Source organism: Podarcis melisellensis, assembly GCF_964234715.1.
Source record: "Podarcis melisellensis genome assembly, chromosome: 1".
In the NCBI taxonomy this organism is placed as follows: domain Eukaryota; kingdom Metazoa; phylum Chordata; class Lepidosauria; order Squamata; family Lacertidae; genus Podarcis; species Podarcis melisellensis.
In genome coordinates, this window is record NC_138528.1 from 3,782,378 (window position 1) to 3,800,656 (window position 18,279).

Genomic DNA, 18,279 nt, shown 5'->3' on the forward strand with positions numbered 1-18,279 from the left:
GCTGCCCTGAGCCCGGCTCTGACCGGGGAGGGCGGGATCTAAATAAAAATTATTATTATTATTATTATTATTATTATTATTATTATTATTATTGCCAGCATTTTCAGCTGCACACAATAATTTCCCATATATTCAATAAACGTTTTCCAATCTTCTCTAAATGTATGTTCTATATGTTAAGTCTACAAGTTGTGCATATTCTCTCAACTTAAGTTGCCATTCTTCTTTGGTTGGGACCTCGTTCGTTTTCCATTTTGGGGCTAACAAAACACAGGCTGCAGTGGCAGCATCATACATAAATAAACTTTTAACTCTAGTTTTTTTTTTAGGAAAGTACTTTTAAACATTTTTTTCAATTCCTTAGGGATCATTTCCCAATACTCTTTTCCCCTTTTACAAGTCCACTGGACTGTCATTTTCCTAGCCCAGAGGCTATGTCCGCAAGTAAGGACATAAGAATGGTGCAATGAGTTGGTGCGCTCCATGTCTGTTGTGCTCCTGTTTTAGTAAGATGGTGTTGTGAATCTGTAGGATTCTATCTAAGAAGAGCCTGTTAGATCAGGCCGACTGGAGACTGGAGACTGGGGTGCCGGGTAACATTCCTAAAGAAACATGTTAACATTACTCGTCTTGGTCCATATGGAAATGTTATCTACCCAGACTCACTAGCAAAGCTCAGCTTTTAAAACTGGTTCCTAGGGAACAGTGTTTCCAAAAAAAAAAAGGACATTTAATTATTATGCAATTGTTAGTCACCCTGAGAACTTTGTTCAAGCATGGGAGATAACATGCCTAAAATAAATTTCTAAAAAAGGTAAAGGGACCCCTGACTATTAGGTCCAGTCGTGACCGACTCTGGGGTTGGGGCGCTCATCTCGCTTTATTGGCCGAGGGAGCCGGCGTACAGCTTCCTGGTCATGTGGTCAGCATGACTAAGCTGCTTCTGGCGAACCAGAGCAGCGCACGGAAACGCCATTTACCTTCCCACCAGAGCGGTACCTATTTATCTACTTGTACTTTGAGGTGCTTTCGAACTGCTAGGTTGGCAGGAGCAGGGACCGAGCAATGGGAGCTCACCCCATTACGGGGATTCGAACCGCCAACCTTCTGATCGGCAAGTCCTAGGCTCTGTGGTTTAACCCACAGCGCCACCCGCGCCCCTTAAGAAGAGCCTGTTAAATCAGGCCAATTGGAGACTGGAGACTGGGGTGCCAGGTAACATTCCTAAAGAAACAAGTTATCATTACTCGCCTTGGTTCATATGGAAATGTTATCTTCCCAGACTCACTAGCAAAGCTCAGCTTTTAAAACTGGTTTCTAGGGAACAGTGTTTCCAAAAAGAGAGAAATTTAATTATTATGCAATTGTTAGTCACCCTGAGTACTTTGTTCAAGCATGGGAGATAACATGCCCAAAGTAAATTTCTACCTTGCGGCTATTTTAAACCTGCTGTTCTTTCCTCCCCCTCATATTTCATGCCTGGCACTCCTTCCAAACAGACAGAGACAGGATTGCTCTGACATTTACCTTTCATTTGCATGAAGTCCAGCTGGTGGATGGTCTGCAGCAAAGGCCCGCTGTCCAGGTTCAGATCAAAGTCTGTCGTCATCCTTGGGGAGAGGGTTCCTTTCCCCCACTGGTCCTCTGTCAGGTGGACTCTCCTTATCAGCGCATCAGAGATCTGGTGGCAAAGGAGACGGGTGAATCAGAGTGTGTGAGGCTTGGGTAAACACAGGGTTGGAGAAGTCTCCCAGGGTGAGGAAGGTCACAAGCCTTGATAACCAAAATGCAAAATCCATCCTTAGACGCAGGATACCCTTTGACTGCCATACACTTGTGGAATGTGAAACACAAGAGCAGTCAAGTACAACATTCCTAGAGTGAACATGTTTACACAAGGGGAGGAATGTTTGTCCAGCCAGTAGGTCAACTTCCTGTTTCCTTCTGGGCTGGGAGAGACTTCCTCTGCATGTGACTAGAGGTGGGCGTGGCCTCACCTGTGCAGGTAATAAGAAAAGCACAGGACAGGGCAGCCACCTCTCTCTATTTGACTACATGCATCGAAGAAGCAACATCTGCTTAGCCAAAGATGCTCTCTTCCAGCCAAGAGAGGACAAAGGGACTGTCTCCTTATGAGATAGTTTCCAGGTGTATGTAACTTTTCTAAGCTAAGTCTGCCTTCTGGGATCCGATTGTGAACAGAATGATGTGTGAGTAAACTCTTTAATACTTTTATAGAAGACTGTGTCGTGTGTTATCTTTTATGAGGGAATAAGGGGGAAATGCCGGAACAGTTGTTATAGAGGTTTTAGCGAGCCTGAGCAAACACATCTGCTGTGAGTTTAAAAAGGGGAATGTTAAATTGCTAAATTGTGAACTTGTTAGCACAAGTTGGAAAGGCCATAACCAAACAATATATCCTCTCCTGCACCCCTGAACATTCCCACAACACTGAGGATTCAAAAGCCGTGGGCGTCTTTCTCTAGCAGTGGTTCCCAAAGTGGGGGCAGTGGGTTTAACTGGGGGGCCATTAAGAGTCAAGAGGGCAGCAGGAGGGTGCTGGAGCTGGCATCACTGGGTCAAGTCCATCCATTTTATTAAATTGATTAAACTAAATAGTTTTAATTGGATTTTGAGTAAATGTGCAATGAATTGTTATGGTTTTGAATTGCACTGTGTTATCACCTTTCTTAGTGGGTCATGCAAACCTCTCTTCTGAATAATGCTTTGTATAGGGGGAATGAGTTTATGGAACCAAGGGGGCAGTCGCCCCCCAAAGGTTTGGAAACCACTGGACTACAGTACCTGCAGCTTGGTGAGTTATCAGTGGGGGGGGGGGACCAGTGGTGAGGCAGTTGCAAGGCCAACATGTGGGATGTGATAAATAAGTAGCAGTCAAATACAACATTTCTTGGTTTCCTAGAGTGGACATGCAAGGGGATGTTTGGTTCAGCCAGTTGAAACTTCCTGTTTCCTTCTGGGCTGGAGCATCCTTCCTTTGCATTTGACTAGAGGTGGATGTGAGCTTACCTGTGCAGGTAACAAAAGCACAAGGTACAAAACTCTCTCTCTCTTTTTTGACTTCCTTCGTCATTGGAGCAGCTTTTTAGCTAGAAATGCTCTGTTGGCTTTTAGCCAACAGAGGACACTGGGATTATCCCCATATGGGACAGATCCACACGTATATACTTTGAAACTAAGTCTGTCTTCAGGGATCCAACTGTGAACTGATAATGTGAGTAAAATAATAATAATAATAATAATAATAATAATAATAATAATAATAATAATAATAATAATAATTTATTATTTATATCCCACCCTTCTGGCTGGGTTTCCCCAGCCACTCTGGGCAGCTTCCAACAAAAGATTAAAATGAAATAGTCTGTTAAACCTTAAAAGCTCCCCTAAACAGGGCTGCCTTCAGATGTCTTCTAAAAGTCTGATAGTTGTTTTTCTCTTTGGTGGCAGGGTGTTCCACAAGGCAGGCGCCACTACCGAGAAGGCCCTTTGCCTGGTTCCCTGTAACTTGGCTTCTTGCAGCGAGGGAACCGCCAGAAGGCCCTAGGAGCTGGACTTCGGTGTCTGGGCTGAACAATGGGGGTGGAGACACTCCTTCAGGTATACTGGACTTTTATATACTTTACACAAGATTGTGGTGTGTTTATTCTTTTAAGAGGAATATAAGGGAACTTACCAGGAATCTAATATTGAGAGGCTTAAACAAGCCTGCAACCACCTATCTGCTGTGCGTTTAAAAGGGGAATGTAAAACTCTGCTAAGTAAAGGAACTTGCTAGTGCAAGTGAGGAAGGATATTAATAAACAACATATCCTCTCCTGCCTCCCTGAATATTCCCACACTACAGACCTGAGAAAATTCAGATCACAGACGACAAAAAGGAGGGGATTTAAGCCTTTGCTGTTGTCCTGAGGAAAATCCCTCCTCTAAGGCTGCTATTTGCATCAGGGGGAAATGTTCCATTGATGCCAAACTCCTCTGCTTCTCTGCCTCCAGCAACCTGCATCTCCTTAGCAACTTCTCTTTGCCTCTTATAAAGTGCATATTAAATGAAAAGATGCATTTAATGGTTCCTCTTGTGCAGCTTCAGCTCTTTTGGTCTATCAAGCCCACTACTGTCTCTTTATACCAGCCGTGTTTCCCCCCAGGGACTCAGACAGAGACACTTTGCAGTGACTCTGCCTGAGATCCTTTTAACTGGAGATACTAGGGATTGAATTTAGGGGTCTTCTGCATGTGATGTGCTCAGTCCCTGTACTTCGCTCCGGCCATCCCTGATGGAATGAGAAGGACCGAGTCTTAAAAGGTTAAACAGATTAGCAGGTTTATCTTCTTAAGACGACTTGCAAACAAGTAGCCAACTCCTACTCTTTCCACAAGCGCCTTGTCCTCCTAGGCCAAGTAGCCTTGAGTTGCTCAGAGGCATAGCTGTCAAGGGTCCCTTATTTGAAGGGACAGTCCCTTATTCCAGCACCATGTCCCGCTGCTGTCCCTTATTGATGGATGCCCCTTAAATGTCCCTTAAATGATGTCCCTTAAATTTCAAAGGAAGCAGCTCCTCTCCCTCCCTCCCTGCCAGCCGGCCAGGGAGGAGGGAGGCTCCAACTGTGTTGCTTGGTTGTGTTGCTCACCCAATAAGAAGTCTAAGAATGACTGGGGAGGGGTGGAGCTTGCATGCCTTGTGTGTGGCTAGTTAATGCAAGCTGAGTGGGTTTTTGAATGCTGGACGCCATTTTGTTGCACGCGCTGCTGCAAACTTTGCAGTGCAAAGCCAGGCCGGGGAGCCATCTTAAGTTGAGGCTGCATAGGCCTTGTGGTGCATGTGATTCAGATTCTATTCAGTTGAACTTCTGGTTACAAAGTTGGTTGGACAGTGTTCTCAAAGCTACCAGCATGAGTTTGACCAGACTGGAGGACGACAGGAAGACTGGAGTGCCTGGAACAGGTGAGGCTGCAGGTCCCTTATTTTGGCTGCTGGTCCCTTATTTTCAAGGCTGCTGGTCCCTTATTTTTAAATATGTAAGTTGACAGCTATGATCAGAGGTCTGGTCATGAACACCACCACAATGTACAGTGGACGCTTGGGTTGCAATTGTGATCCGAGTGGGATGCATGTTTGCAACCAGCAGCGTTCGCAACCTGCAGCGGCTGCATTCGCGACCCCTGAAACCCGGAAGTAACCCGTTCCGATACTTCCGGGTTTCAGCGGTCCATAACCCAAAAAAACGCAACCTGAAGTGTCTGTAACCCAAAGTATGACTGTATACATGAACTCAAGGAGGTCTGAATTAGGGCTTTTGCAGCAATAAGAAGAAATCCACGCTTCTCTTAGGAATATTAACAGAGGGGAAGAGAATCAAGCCGCAACCTGGAGGAATCCGCTGGGATCGTTCTCCTTGATGACCTCCAAGCAGTATTCCATGAGTCCCGTCGTCTGGCGTAGTTTCACTGTGCAGTGGGAGATCTGGTCCCGCACCACCTGCAACGAGATACACAAGACAGCAATGTTACCAGAGCTAGGAGCCATAATGTTCTATCTCTGTACCATTGTCCAGCCCAGACACTGAGGTACAGCGCCGAGGGCCTACTGGGGGGTTCCCTCCCTGTGAGAAGCGAGGTTACAGGGAACCAGGCAGAGGGCCTTCTTGGTGGTGGCACCTGCCCTGTGGAATGCCCTCCCACCAGATGTCCAAGAGAAGAACAACTACCAGACTTTTAGAAGACATCGGAAGGCAGCCCTGTTCAGGGAAGTTTTTAATGTGTGACATTTTAATGTATTTTTAATCTTTGTTGGAAGCTGCCTAGAGTGGCTGGGGAGACCCAACCAGATGGGCGGGGTATAAATAAATTATTATTATTATTTTATGTATTCAGTGGTCTGTGTTGTCTGGACTAGGGATTCTGAGCCCTTGTGTTCTGATTTGATTAATAATAATAATAATAATAATTTATTATTTATATCCCACCCTCCCCAGCCAAAGTTGGGCTCAGGGCAGCGAACAACAATAAAATAATACAACATTCTAATACAATCACAGAACATTTTAGGCTTTGGGCCTCTGCCATTGGCCCTTAAATTCTGACTTGTGATTCGCAGCTTGGAAGTTTAGACCAGTGTTTCCCAACCTTGTGCCTCCAGCTGTTTTTGAACTACAATTCCCATCATCCCTGACCACTGGTCTTGCTAGCTAGGGATGATGGGAGTTGTAGGCCAAAAACATCTGGAGGCACAAGGTTGGGAAACACTGGTTTAGACAGCCAATCACGTTGAGAGTGGGAGTGGCCCAGGCCTCCAGAAATGTATATAAGCAGTTGCTTTGCCCCTCTTGTCCAGTTCTGTAGTTCGATAAAGGTTCTTGCTGTTATCACTTTGTCTTGCCTCATAGGAACCCGCCTACACTTCAGCTTCTGAACACCAGCTGTTGGAAACAACAGGAGGGGAGTGTTGCTCTTGTGCTCAGGTCCTGATCCAGCATATGCTCTTCTTAAGTTCCTATACTGCAATACTGCACGCATCCAGCAGGAGGGGCTCGCACATTGTGTTGCTTCTTCGCAATTACATTTGACATTTGAGTTCATGCAAGTTTCTGCAAAGTTGCAGAAAAGGAGGACATGAAGTCCTTATCACACTGATTCCAAATGGCAGGCCAGATATCGTCTCGCCAATGGTGGACTTGTGGAATCAGCAGCTATAGCCATTCCTGGCTTCGGAAGGTCATGCCACAGTAATTCATGGGTCCTCTTTTTCCAGGACACGTCCTCTTTTTCAGGTGTAAAATTTGGGTTTCTTTTATTTGAATGGCCATCATAGCGTCCTCTTTTTTTTGCTCTTCAAGATACGGCAACCCGAGTTATATCAAGACTGGATTATTGCAATGCCCTCTATGTGTGGCTTCCCTTGTGCTTGATCCGGAAGCTGCAGTTGGTGCAGAATGCTGCAGCACAATTGCTGACAGGAACAAGAAAAACTCAGCATGGAACATCTGTGCTCAGAGATCGGCACTGCTTGCCAATCTGCTACTGGGCAAAGTTCAAACTGTTGCTATTATCTACAAAGCCCTTTATAACTCAGGGCCAATTTACCTACGAGATCTCCTTATCCAACATGTGCTCCATCAACCACTTCAGTTGATGGAATTGGCAGCACTACATCTGCCACATGTAGTATGTGGGCAGGATGAATCCCAAGCCAGAATTAAGATTGCCGGAAGACATATCAACAACCTCAGATATGCAGATGACACAACCTTGATGGCAGAAAGTGAGGAGGAATTAAAGAACCTTTTAATGAGGGTGAAAGAGGAGAGCGCAAAATATGGTCTAAAGCTCAACATAAAAAAAACAACGAAAATCATAGCCACTGGGAAGAAATGGAGGCAGTGAGAGATTTTACTTTCTTGGGCTCCATGATCACTGCAGATGGTGATAGCAGTCACGAAATTAAAAGACTCCTGCTTCTTGGGAGAAAAGCAATGACAAACCTGAACAGCATCTTAAAAAGCAGAGACATCACCTTGCCAACAAAGGTCCGTATAGTTAAAGCTATGGTTTTCCCAGTAGTGATGTATGGAAGTGAGAGCTGGACCACAAAGAAGGCTGATCGCCGAAGAATGGATGCTTTTGAATTATGGTGCTGGAGGAGACTCTTGAGAGTCCCATGGACTGCAAGAAGATCCAACCTCTCCATTCTGAAGGAAATCAGCCCTGAGTGCTCACGGGAAGGACAGATCGTGAAGCTGAGGCTCCAAGACTTTGGCCACCTCAGGAGAAGAGAAGACTCCCTGGAAAAGACCCTGATGTTGGGAAAGATGGAGGGCACAAGGAGAAGGGGACGACGGAGGACGAGATGGTTGGACAGTGTTCTCAAAGCTACTAAAAATGAGTTTGGCCAAACTGCGGGAGGCAGTGGAAGACAGGAGTGCCTGGCGTGCTCTGATCCAGGGGGTCACGAAGAGGCGGACACGACTAAACAACAACAACAACATTCTTGTTCAGGCTAAGCCTACCCAGATGCTTAGAAATTCTAATGTGAATTTTAATCTGTTGTAGTATTTCAACTTTTAGCATGTTGAAAAGGATTGCAAATGTTTCTTGGTTTTATTGCTTTATCTTTTTGTAAGCCGCTTTGTGGTTTGTTTTATTGGTTTATTTTTACAAACAACCAGTTTATAAATTTTATGAAATAAATATAAATAAGATATACAGACACAGTTCTGTATAAGAACTGTATAAAATATACAGACACAGCTTTTAAAAAAGCATTCCCTTTTTAAAAAAACCTGAAGTCAATGTGTTCCCAGTAATTTGCTCCCCTTTGCAAATGTTGACGTCGACTCTCAATGTTCAAATATTTGCCAGTTGCTTGGTGTCTACATTAATGGTATTCGATTTCAATGTTTGCTACCTGGTGGTAGGCAGTTGTCATGCAGTGTTATTAGGGTCCTTAATTTCATTTATTACAGGGCATGCAATGGCATTCAGCATAAGGCAGCTTCCTCTGTTCCTATAAAATCTCCAGCCTCAGGACAAGTAAGCAAAGCATTGAAAGAGCCTTCCCTTTCATCACGTCGGCCTCTGGTAATGCTCTTTGCGGAGATGAGCCCAGCCCTGGATAGCGAGATTGCAAATATGGGATTTGCGGGGGAAACCATCTTTTATCTCCTTATCTTCTTTACAGCTTAAGTCGAGGTTCCTGCTCTTCCCAGATAATGAAATCTCTCGCCTCTCCACTCAAAGTTGACGCTTTCAGAATATTATTGAAGGAGCCGCCATCTGCTCTGCACACAGACTCCGTGTGTATAAATCACAGGGTGATGTATGGTCTGTCTCAGGTATGGCAAGGAAGGAGTTTCAAGGCCCCGGAAATTCAATAATGGCTCATAATCTTAGCTTCACAGAAGGAGGTTCAACACAGTCCCAGCGGGGCCTTAACTGGTGTCGGGGGACAGAGCTGTAGCCTATGAGGTTAGGGCTTGACCTGGGCCAGGGGTGGCTCCTGACCTATGACCTTTTTATAACCTCAACAGCAAGCCCAGTTGATTGCCAACATGTCTGTACAATAATACATTACAGACAAAATCTGCAAAGGACTTGATATGCATTGCCTCTGATTCAACGCACTACCAGCTGCCTCTAATTCTCTTGAATAAAGCCCATTCCACACTATATATTTAATGGGGGCTCATACCACTTTAAACAGCCGTTCCTCCCCCCCCCCCGAGAATCCTGGGAACTGTAGTTTGCTATTCCACTCAGAGAGCTGCAATTCCCAGAGTTTCCTGGGGAAAAAGATTGGTTATTAAACCACTTTGGGAACTATAGCTCTGTGAGGGCGGAGGTTTGGCGAGTGTCTGAATCTACTTGTGCAAACACCGTATTTGCAATACCAGACATCTCTCATCCCTGTCAACAAACCTTTGAACCTAAGAATCAGAAAGCTGGAAGGTACTGCAAGAGCCTGCAATGAAGAATCTCAGCTAAAGCATCCATGACTGATGGCCATCCAAAAGCAAAGGTGAAGAAGAAGGGTTTGGATTTGATATCCCGCTTTATCACTACCCTAAGGAGTCTCAAAGCGGCTCACAATCTGCTTTCCCTTCCTCCCCCACAACAAACACTCTGTGGGGTGAGTGGGGCTGACAGACTTTAAAGAAGTGTGACTGGCCCTAGGTCACCCAGCAGCTGCATGTGGAGGAGCAGAGACGCGAACCCGGTGCCCCAGATTACGAGTCTACCGCTCTTAACCACTACACTGCACTGGCTGGTAAAGGACCCCTGACCGTTAAGTCCAGTCGCAGACGACACTGGGGTTGCGGCACTCATCTTGCTTTACAGGCCAAGGGAGCCAGTGTTTGTCTGTAGACAGTTTTTCCGGATCATGTGGCCAGCATAACTAAGCCACTTCTGGTGCAACGGAACACCGAAACCAGAGCAACGCCGTTTACCTTCCCGCTGGAGCGGTACCTATTTATCTACTTGCACTTTGACGTGCTTTTGAACTGCTAGGTTGGCAGGAGCAGGGACCGAAGCAACGGGAGCTCACTCTGTCGCAGGGATTCGAACCGCCGACCTTTTGATTGGCAAGCCCAAGAGGCTCAGGGGTTTAGACCACAGCGCCACCTGCATCCCTGATGCCCATCCAACCTCTGGTTAAAAGTCTCCAAGGAAGGAGAGTCCACCACCTCCCAAGGGAGACCGTTCCACTGCTGAGCAGCTCTTACTATCAGAAAGCTATTCCTGATGATTAGTCGGAATCTCCTTTCTTGTAACTTAAATCCATTGGTTTGGGACCTACCCTTAAAAGCAGGAGAAAACAAGCTTGCTCCCTCCTCCATGTGGCAGCCCTTAAGATATCTGAAGGTGGCTCTCATATCTCCTCTCAGTCTCCTCTTTTTTCAGGCTATATTATTTATAATATAAAAGCTTTAATGTAAAATTTCAAACTGTGTTGTATTTGTATACAGCAAATAGAAGTTTAGTGTAATTAGGTATATTTTAATTTAGTTAATTATGTAATAGGTTTGTGTTAGAAAATGAATATGGATGTTGAATTTGATGTTTGTAATTTTTCTTTTTTCAGTTTTGGAAGTAAATAATGATGATGATGATAGAATAATAAAAAAGATATTTGAAGATGGCTCTCATATCTGCTCTCAGTCTCCTCTTTTTCAGGCTAAACATACCCAACTCCCTCAAACATTCCTTCTAAGGCTTGGTTCAGACCCTTTATCATCTCGGTTGTTGTTCTTTGTACACATTCCAGTTTGTCAGCTTCCTTAAATTGTGATGCCCAGATCTGGACACAGTACTCCAGGTGTGGTCTGACCAAGGCAGAATTGAGCAGGAATATTATGTCCCTTGATCTGGACGCTACAAAGCCTTGGCCCTGCAAAGAGTTAAAAACTGGCCCGGGTATGCTGTGCATTATTTAAAACCCAGCCTCTGAGCCACAGCAAAGACAAATGCTGCACTCTAAATAAATGATGCTCATAAAGCAATGCAAATATATTTTGCATAATTAGTGCCACATTATGCATGGTTATTTATCTTTCTGCATCATTTATGATGCTGGGCGCTGGAGAGCGAATAAGTTGTTCTAGTGAGTTCTCAAGCCCCATTCCAGCATCGCTGGTAGTCACACTCGGCTCTTCTCCAGCCCCAGGGACTCTTCTCATGTCCATAAGGGCTAGAAACTTACTTTTATTCAAAAACAAAAGCGTAAGTTTTGGGTACAGAAAATCCAGTCCTCAGTAAAAATGCAGGGAGTTAAAAACTTGCAAGTCCACATAGGGCTGTCATACACCCAGATTTTCCTGGACATTGCCGGGATTTCAGAGGTGGAAGTGATGTCTGGAGGGAATTTTCAAAATGCAGTGCTTTGTCCTGGATCTTAGGTAAGTCAATTGAAAGATCACATTGTTTTAAACATTTTTGCATAAAAAGAAGGGGGGCTCAAAATCTTTGGGGGTGTCATCCAAAGGCAGCCCTGTTTAGGGATGTTTTGAATGTTTAATGCTGTATTGTGTTTTTAATATTTGGTTGGGAGCCGCCCAGAGTAGCTGGGGAAACCCAGCCAGATTGGCGTGGTATAAATTAATTATATTATATTATATTATATTATTATATTATATTATATTATATTATATTATATTATATTATATTATAATATTAGGAAGAATACAGCAGGGAAATCCTAGAAATGGGTCTGTTTAATTTTTTAAAAAATTGATGGATTTGTGTTTCTACAGTGTTTCTACACTGTTCTACATTCACTCTGAATTAATTTCCATTTATTTCAGTGGATTTTGTTATAGAAGGCTTAGAGGACATATCAGGAAGCTATATGACATTAAAAGATGGTGGAATTTCAAATCCAAGACCAACGAATGTGAATATGGTATGACCCAAATGAGTTCTGCCTCTGGGCCACAAGGAAGTACTCAAATGCTCAACACAACTTTATAGCTCATAAAACAATCCAGCAGGCAGAGAAGATGGGGAGCGGGGAGGGCCTGGGCACTCATTACTGAGGGGTGATGTTGTGTAAATAACTGCTCAAGGGAACTCAAGTTCCATCCAAGTCCTTTAAGAGACCCCAAAGCTCATTATCAGCTTTGCAAACGTCATCTATTTCCTGAGCTTCTCCTCTCTGAAGAATCTTTCTCTCTCTCTCTCTCTCTCTCTCTCTCTCTCTCTCTCTCTCTCTCTCTCACACACACACACACACACACACACACACACACACACACACCCCACTCTTCTAATCAGAACAAGCTGAACGAACTCTGTCATTTCACAATCTTGGAGCCCTCACAGGTTGTATGATTCAGGAAAGGCAGCAGAACCCTGCATCTTGAGAACTGCGGTGATCATTATTTCATCATCTGAACTCAATGTTCATCATCTGAGGCGTTATCTGAGTGCCCTGTCCACATGGGGTGGCAACACGAGAATGGCATACCCTCCAACATTTCTCCGATGGAAATAGGGGCATCCCATTCCATAAAGATAATTTTTCAAATTACAGCCCTTTGCAATTTATACCCCACACATGTAACTCGCTCTACGTGGGGCTGCCCTTGAAACTGGCCCAGAAACTTTAAAATTTCCCCATACAGGATTGCCTTCAGATGGCTTCAGATGGTCGGATAACTCCATACCCTCCAACATTTCCCAATGAAAATAGGGACAGCCTAAGGAAAAGTGGGACATTCCAGGATCAAATCAGAACCTGGGACGGCTGGGGGGGGGTGTGTGTCTGTATTTGGTGTGTCCCCTCTCAGCTCCTTGCTGGTTAAGATGGTGTAGCTCTGGCATCATCCTGTTTGACTAGGGCCGGCCCAAGAGGCGAACCACAAAATGGCGTCCCTTCCTTTCCAACCAGGGAAGAAGGGGTGAGTGAAGATCTACATTGGGAACAAGGCAGGGAATAACAATCTACATTGGGATCGGCTGTCCTTGTGAGTCCTTCTGCCTGAGGTGGTCTTCTCATCTTGCCTCATGGGTGGGTCGGCCCTGCGTTTGACTGACAATTGCTGTCTGGGTTCTTTTGGCATCCAAGCTGAATCCAGAGGGTATTGGGACGGATTCTCTAAATCAGGGACATCCCTAGAAAATAGGGACACTTGGAGGGTCTGGAACAGGGCCTTCTCTGTAGTGGCTCCCCATTTGTGGAATGCTCTGGGCGGCTCACAATAGAATATTAAAAACACGACAAGACATCAAACTTTAAGAACTTCCATAAACTTCTTAATCTCTTGGTCATGGGTTCGAGCCCAATGTTGTGCAAAAATATTTCTGCATTGCGGAGGGTTGGACCAGATGCACATTGGGGTCCCTTCCGACTCTGCGATTCTATGTTTCAGTTTGCATCTACCACCCCACCCCAACCGTTGCACAGGGCAGCAGAAAAACTTGTTGCAGCCCCATTCTGCTGTAAGGAGCGACGCAGGTTTGCTTTGAAGAGACATCTCAGTTCTGCTCTGAAAATGCCAGCGGTGTTCAAAGACACACAGAGAGAGGTCTAAGGGAAGGATGAGGGTGGAAAGCCAAAAGCTCTGAGCTGGACGCCTCTGTGCGTGCAGGGAAACCTATTGGAATCCTCTGCTGAATAGGCAGAAAATGTGTTTGAGTTTACTGGGCTGGAAAAGATCTCAGCACTGCTGCCTTTGACTATTCCCAGGGGGAGAGACTTTTGGCTCCGGCCGACCCAGTTAGGACCAACCTCCTTCCTACATTCAGCCTGTGTTGCAGTGGTGCATTGAAAATGCCCGGGAGATGGACTCTCTCATTCCTCCGCTAGTCCATTTCCTTTCAATCAATTCTCTTGTGCAACGCGCAAACCCCCTCCTGGGAAAGGAGCTGTAACCTTTCCTCGGAGGGGAGTGTGCACAGCACACAGGCAGCTGCCCTCCATCTCCAAGGTCAATTCTCCCTGGGCTTATCTGTTGCTGCTGGTCCTCCGCATGCCACACACACTGCCATCCCTCCCTCCCTCCATCTCCCGGTGTTTCTATGGCAACTGTTGCCACGGCAGCTTCCAGGCCCCCTCCCTTCCATGGTGGCTGCACCCTCATCCCTAAATCATCCCAGCCCTCTAATCATTCCTGCGTGCGCTGGAGGGAGGTGGGGGCTTCAGGGAGTCTGGGTGACGCAGGGAGAAGCCATGCTCAGCTATCCCTGAATTGTGTATGCAGGTCCGTATAGTTCAAGCTATGGTTTTAAGTGAGAGCTGGACCATCAAAAAGGCTGATTGCCGAAGAATGGATGCTTTTGAATTATGGTGCTGGAGGAGACTCTTGAGAGTCCCATGGACTGCAAGAAGATCAAACTGATCCATTCTGAAGGAAATCAGCCCTGAGTGCTCACTGGAAGGACAGATCCTGAAGCTGAGGCTCCAATACTTTGGCCACCTCATGAGAAGAGAAGACACCCTGGAAAAGACCCTGATGTTGGGGAAGATGGAGGGCACAAGGAGAAGGGGACAACAGAGGACGAGGTGGTGGGACAGTGTTCTCAAAACTACCAGCATGAGTTTGGCCAAACTGCAGGAGGCAGTGGAAGACAGAAGTGCCTGACGTGCTCTGGTCCAGGGGGTCACGAAGAGTCGGACACGACTAAACGACTAAACAACAACAGCAAAGCAAGTGTGCAGGCTTGAGGCAATGGCAGTTGAAATCCAAAGCAACTGGAGGGCACCAGTTCAGTGAAACCTGTCCCAAAGACAAGCTGGTGTGTTAGCTCTCACAAATGTAGAGAGACAGCTACCTATATGGATCTATATTTTAGGGACGCGGGTGGTGCTGTCGTCCTGAGGCTTGCCGATCGGAAGGTCGGCGGTTCGAATCCCCGCAACGGAGTGAGCTCCCATTGCTCCATCCCAACTCCTGCCAACCTAGCAGTTTGAAAGCACGCCAGTGCAAGTAGATAAATAGGTACCACTGTGGCAGAAAGGTAAACAGTGTTTCTGTGCACTCTTTTTTCCATCACGGTGTCCCGTTGCACCAGAAGCGTTTTAGTCCTGCTGGCCACATGACCCGGAAAGCTGTCTGTGGACAAACGCCGGCTCCCTTGGCCTGAAAAGTGAGATGAGCGCCGCAACCCCATAGTCACCTTTGACTGGACTTAACCGTCCAGGAGTCCTTTACCTTTTACCATTATGGATCTTGTCTTCCAACCTCAGTCTGCCCTCAGCCAGCCCCCACCTGCTTATTTTCTTGTTTACAACCAGTCAGAAGAATATCAAAAGATCTCTACTGGGCCACGATGATGGCCCATTGAGTCCGGCATCCTCTTCTCACAGTGGGCAACCAGTAGCCCCAATGGGAAACCCCCAAGTAGGACCCCAGCACAAAGGTACTCTCCCCTCCTGCAACTGTCTCCCATCTGTGTCCATCACCCATGTCAACCTTGCTGGCTGTTCTTCTCCAAGGGCCATACGGTGCCCCCAGATGCAACATCACCACCACCCTCAGCCCAGACCAACCTTCAGCTTGTGTTCATGTTCCTTGTTGACTCGCGTCAACAGCTGAGCTTTCCTCCGGTTGAGGGCATCAATGAGGGCATCACACTGGGCGACGAGGCAGGCTTCAAACTCCACACTGTTTTCCTGTGGGGCAAAACAGAAGCTCCCATTACATGGTCTTATCCTCATGCAAGTCTACCCTGACTTGGTGCCCTCCAGATGTTGCAGAGTAGGATTCACATCAGTCCCAGGTGGTATGGCGGATGAGAGATACAGCCCCAAACATCTGGAGGGCTCTAGGTTGGGGAAGGCTCTCCTGAGCTGCATGAAGATTCCCCAAGGCCCGCTGGAGGTGGTGGATATTGACTAAGAAACGTACACATTTCGTATGCAGATGATGTGCACATTCTCCAGGCGGCCTGGTGAATGTGCACAATGACTGGTTGTTTTGCACATTTACCGCTCAACTAAGGGCTCACCCACACTTTTGCTTGTCCTAGAAAGCATGGACCTGAGCAGTTTCTACCTTGCCCTGCTCCTTTCCTAGGAAAAACCCAGTCTTTAGGTCTAAATCGGAGCAAACAGCAATCTGTGCAAAAACCGGATTGCTGTTTGCTCCAACTGAGCGCTAAAGAGCAGTTCTGCCCGAGATTGGGGAAAGCAGTGGGACAAGAGGAAGTGTGGATCAGGGCCAGATTAAGACCTTTAGAGACCATAAGCACTTAAAGGATTTGGGTGCCCTGTATATATATCTAATTCAAAAAATAAACCATAATAAACCATAACATAAATTTACACTTTTTGAAATGAAACAAAACCTACAGTAAAATGGAAAAGAGTGTTTATTTTTGTCTACTTCCACTTTATTTATATCTGAAAAAAATTCTCTTGTTTTTCCTAATTGTAGTCTTTGACCAGATCCTCAAAACTAATCTTATGTAAAACATCTGCTTCTACACTTAGTTGAGATAAGGCATGCAGCCTGCCTTGTTGAATAGTTGTTCTGCTGGAATTTTAAATATAACTCAGCTGAGGAAATGAATGCTCAGCTGAGCCATTTGTGACCATGAATGTTAAAAAATCCAGCAATGGAAAATTTCTGCGGTGCCCCACCTTTCCCTTGATACCCTAAAGGCGTGCTTATTTTACTGATGTGGCTCAGCCCTTACATTACTCCTCCTCCACACAAAAACAGGTAACACGCTCAAGCTACAGAGGCCCTGACAATCGAACAGCATCTCTGTGCTGCCTTGAGAAAGCAGAGCTCCTGCAAAACCTCCCCGGCCTTTCCAACCCATTCCTGGAGATCAAACCCCTTGACTGAAACAGTTGTGCGTCTTCAGCCACAGCAGGGCTGCTCTGTTAGGCGAGGCAGGATTAGCCCCAGGAGAGATTACTAACATCAAGGCATACAAAGTGGGGCGAGGCAGCGGAAGGGGGTGGGGGTTTAATTTGGCAACAGCTCAGCCTGGCTATGATGGATGACTCTCCACAGCTTAATGGGGAAAGGCGGGGAGGAGCAGCCTTCCTGGAAACCAAAGCCAGCCGTCCACAGCGCAGGAGCCACACTTTAAATCAATGCCGCATGGAAGCCCAATTCCTCCGGAGGTTTGCATTAACCCACCAGGCACATTTGCAGAGATGTTATCAGGCTTGGCTGGGGGGCAGGGAGGCTGCACAGAGAATAATATGCCAAATCTTTAGAAGATGCTGCTGCAGCAACAGCGGTACCCAACACCTCTCCATCTTGCCTAAATACTTTTTTTTTTAATAATAATTTTTATTAAGAATTTTACATCACAAAAAAATAAAAATAAATAAAAAAGAAAAAATATCCAGCAAAAATTGTTAAAAAGAATCAATCTTTCCATCTCCTTATTTTTCATTTACTTGTTTCTCGGACCTCCTCATACCACCCCTTTTTGTATTCCAAATCAAATTATTAATTCAACAATTTCTTTCCCTCTTTTTGTTACCCAGATCTTATTCTTAAATTATTACAATCTTAGATTTTTACTTATATAAACCCATTTTTTCATATTATTTTAACCCATCACAGCTAGAAACCACTTAGTTCCAATCCAACATTATTCTAAAATTCCTTAATTTTACAATATCTTTGTAAATAGTCTTTAAATTTCTTCCAATCTTCCTCCACTGACTCTTCTCCCTGGTCTCGAATCCTGCCTGTCATTTCCGCCAATTCCATATAGTCCATCACCTTCATCTGCCATTCTTCCAAAGTGGGTAGATCTTGTGTTTTCCAATATTTTGCAATAAGTATTCTTGCTGCTGTTGTGGCATACATAAAGAAAGTTCTATCCTTCTTTAACACCGATTGGTCAACTATGCCCAGGAGAAAGGCCTCTGGTTTCTTCAAAAGGGTAGATTTAAATACCTTCTTCAGTTCATTATATATCATCTCCCAGAAAGCCTTAATCCTTGGGCACGTCCACCAAAGGTGAAAGAATGTGCCCATCTTGCCTAAATACTACTTGGGGTGGGGGGAATTTAAACTGTCCGATGGTAATATTATTTTGAACGATATCCCAGGTGCCTGGGGTTTGACAAAGGGTCAGTGTAAACGGACTCTCCGTGCCCTTACTTTTGCGAAAAGACCGATATTATTCCGTCGGAAAGATAATATTTTAGTGTTTTGTTGGAAGCCGCCCAGAGTGGCTGGGGAAACCCAGCCAGATGGGCGGGGTATAAATATATTATTATTATTATTATTATTATTATTATTATTATTATTATTATTATGTGCCATGGCTCCCTTCGATCAATGGATGAAA

The 18,279-nt window shown here is 45.4% G+C and overlaps 1 protein-coding gene across 6 annotated transcripts in view; it reads right to left on the bottom strand.

Moving 5' to 3' along the window:
* Positions 1-18,279, bottom strand: part of TRIM9 (tripartite motif containing 9) — a 69,582-nt gene that overhangs the window by 22,805 nt on the left and 28,498 nt on the right. For all 6 annotated transcript variants that reach the window (XM_081910549.1, XM_081910545.1, XM_081910548.1 and 3 more), the window contains exons 3-5: positions 15,506-15,628; positions 5,390-5,500; positions 1,528-1,681 (exon numbers count right to left, since the gene is read on the bottom strand). In XM_081910549.1, coding sequence (XP_081766675.1) covers positions 1,528-1,681; positions 5,390-5,500; positions 15,506-15,628 — 388 coding nt within the window. The remainder of the gene's footprint in view (positions 1-1,527; positions 1,682-5,389; positions 5,501-15,505; positions 15,629-18,279) is intronic.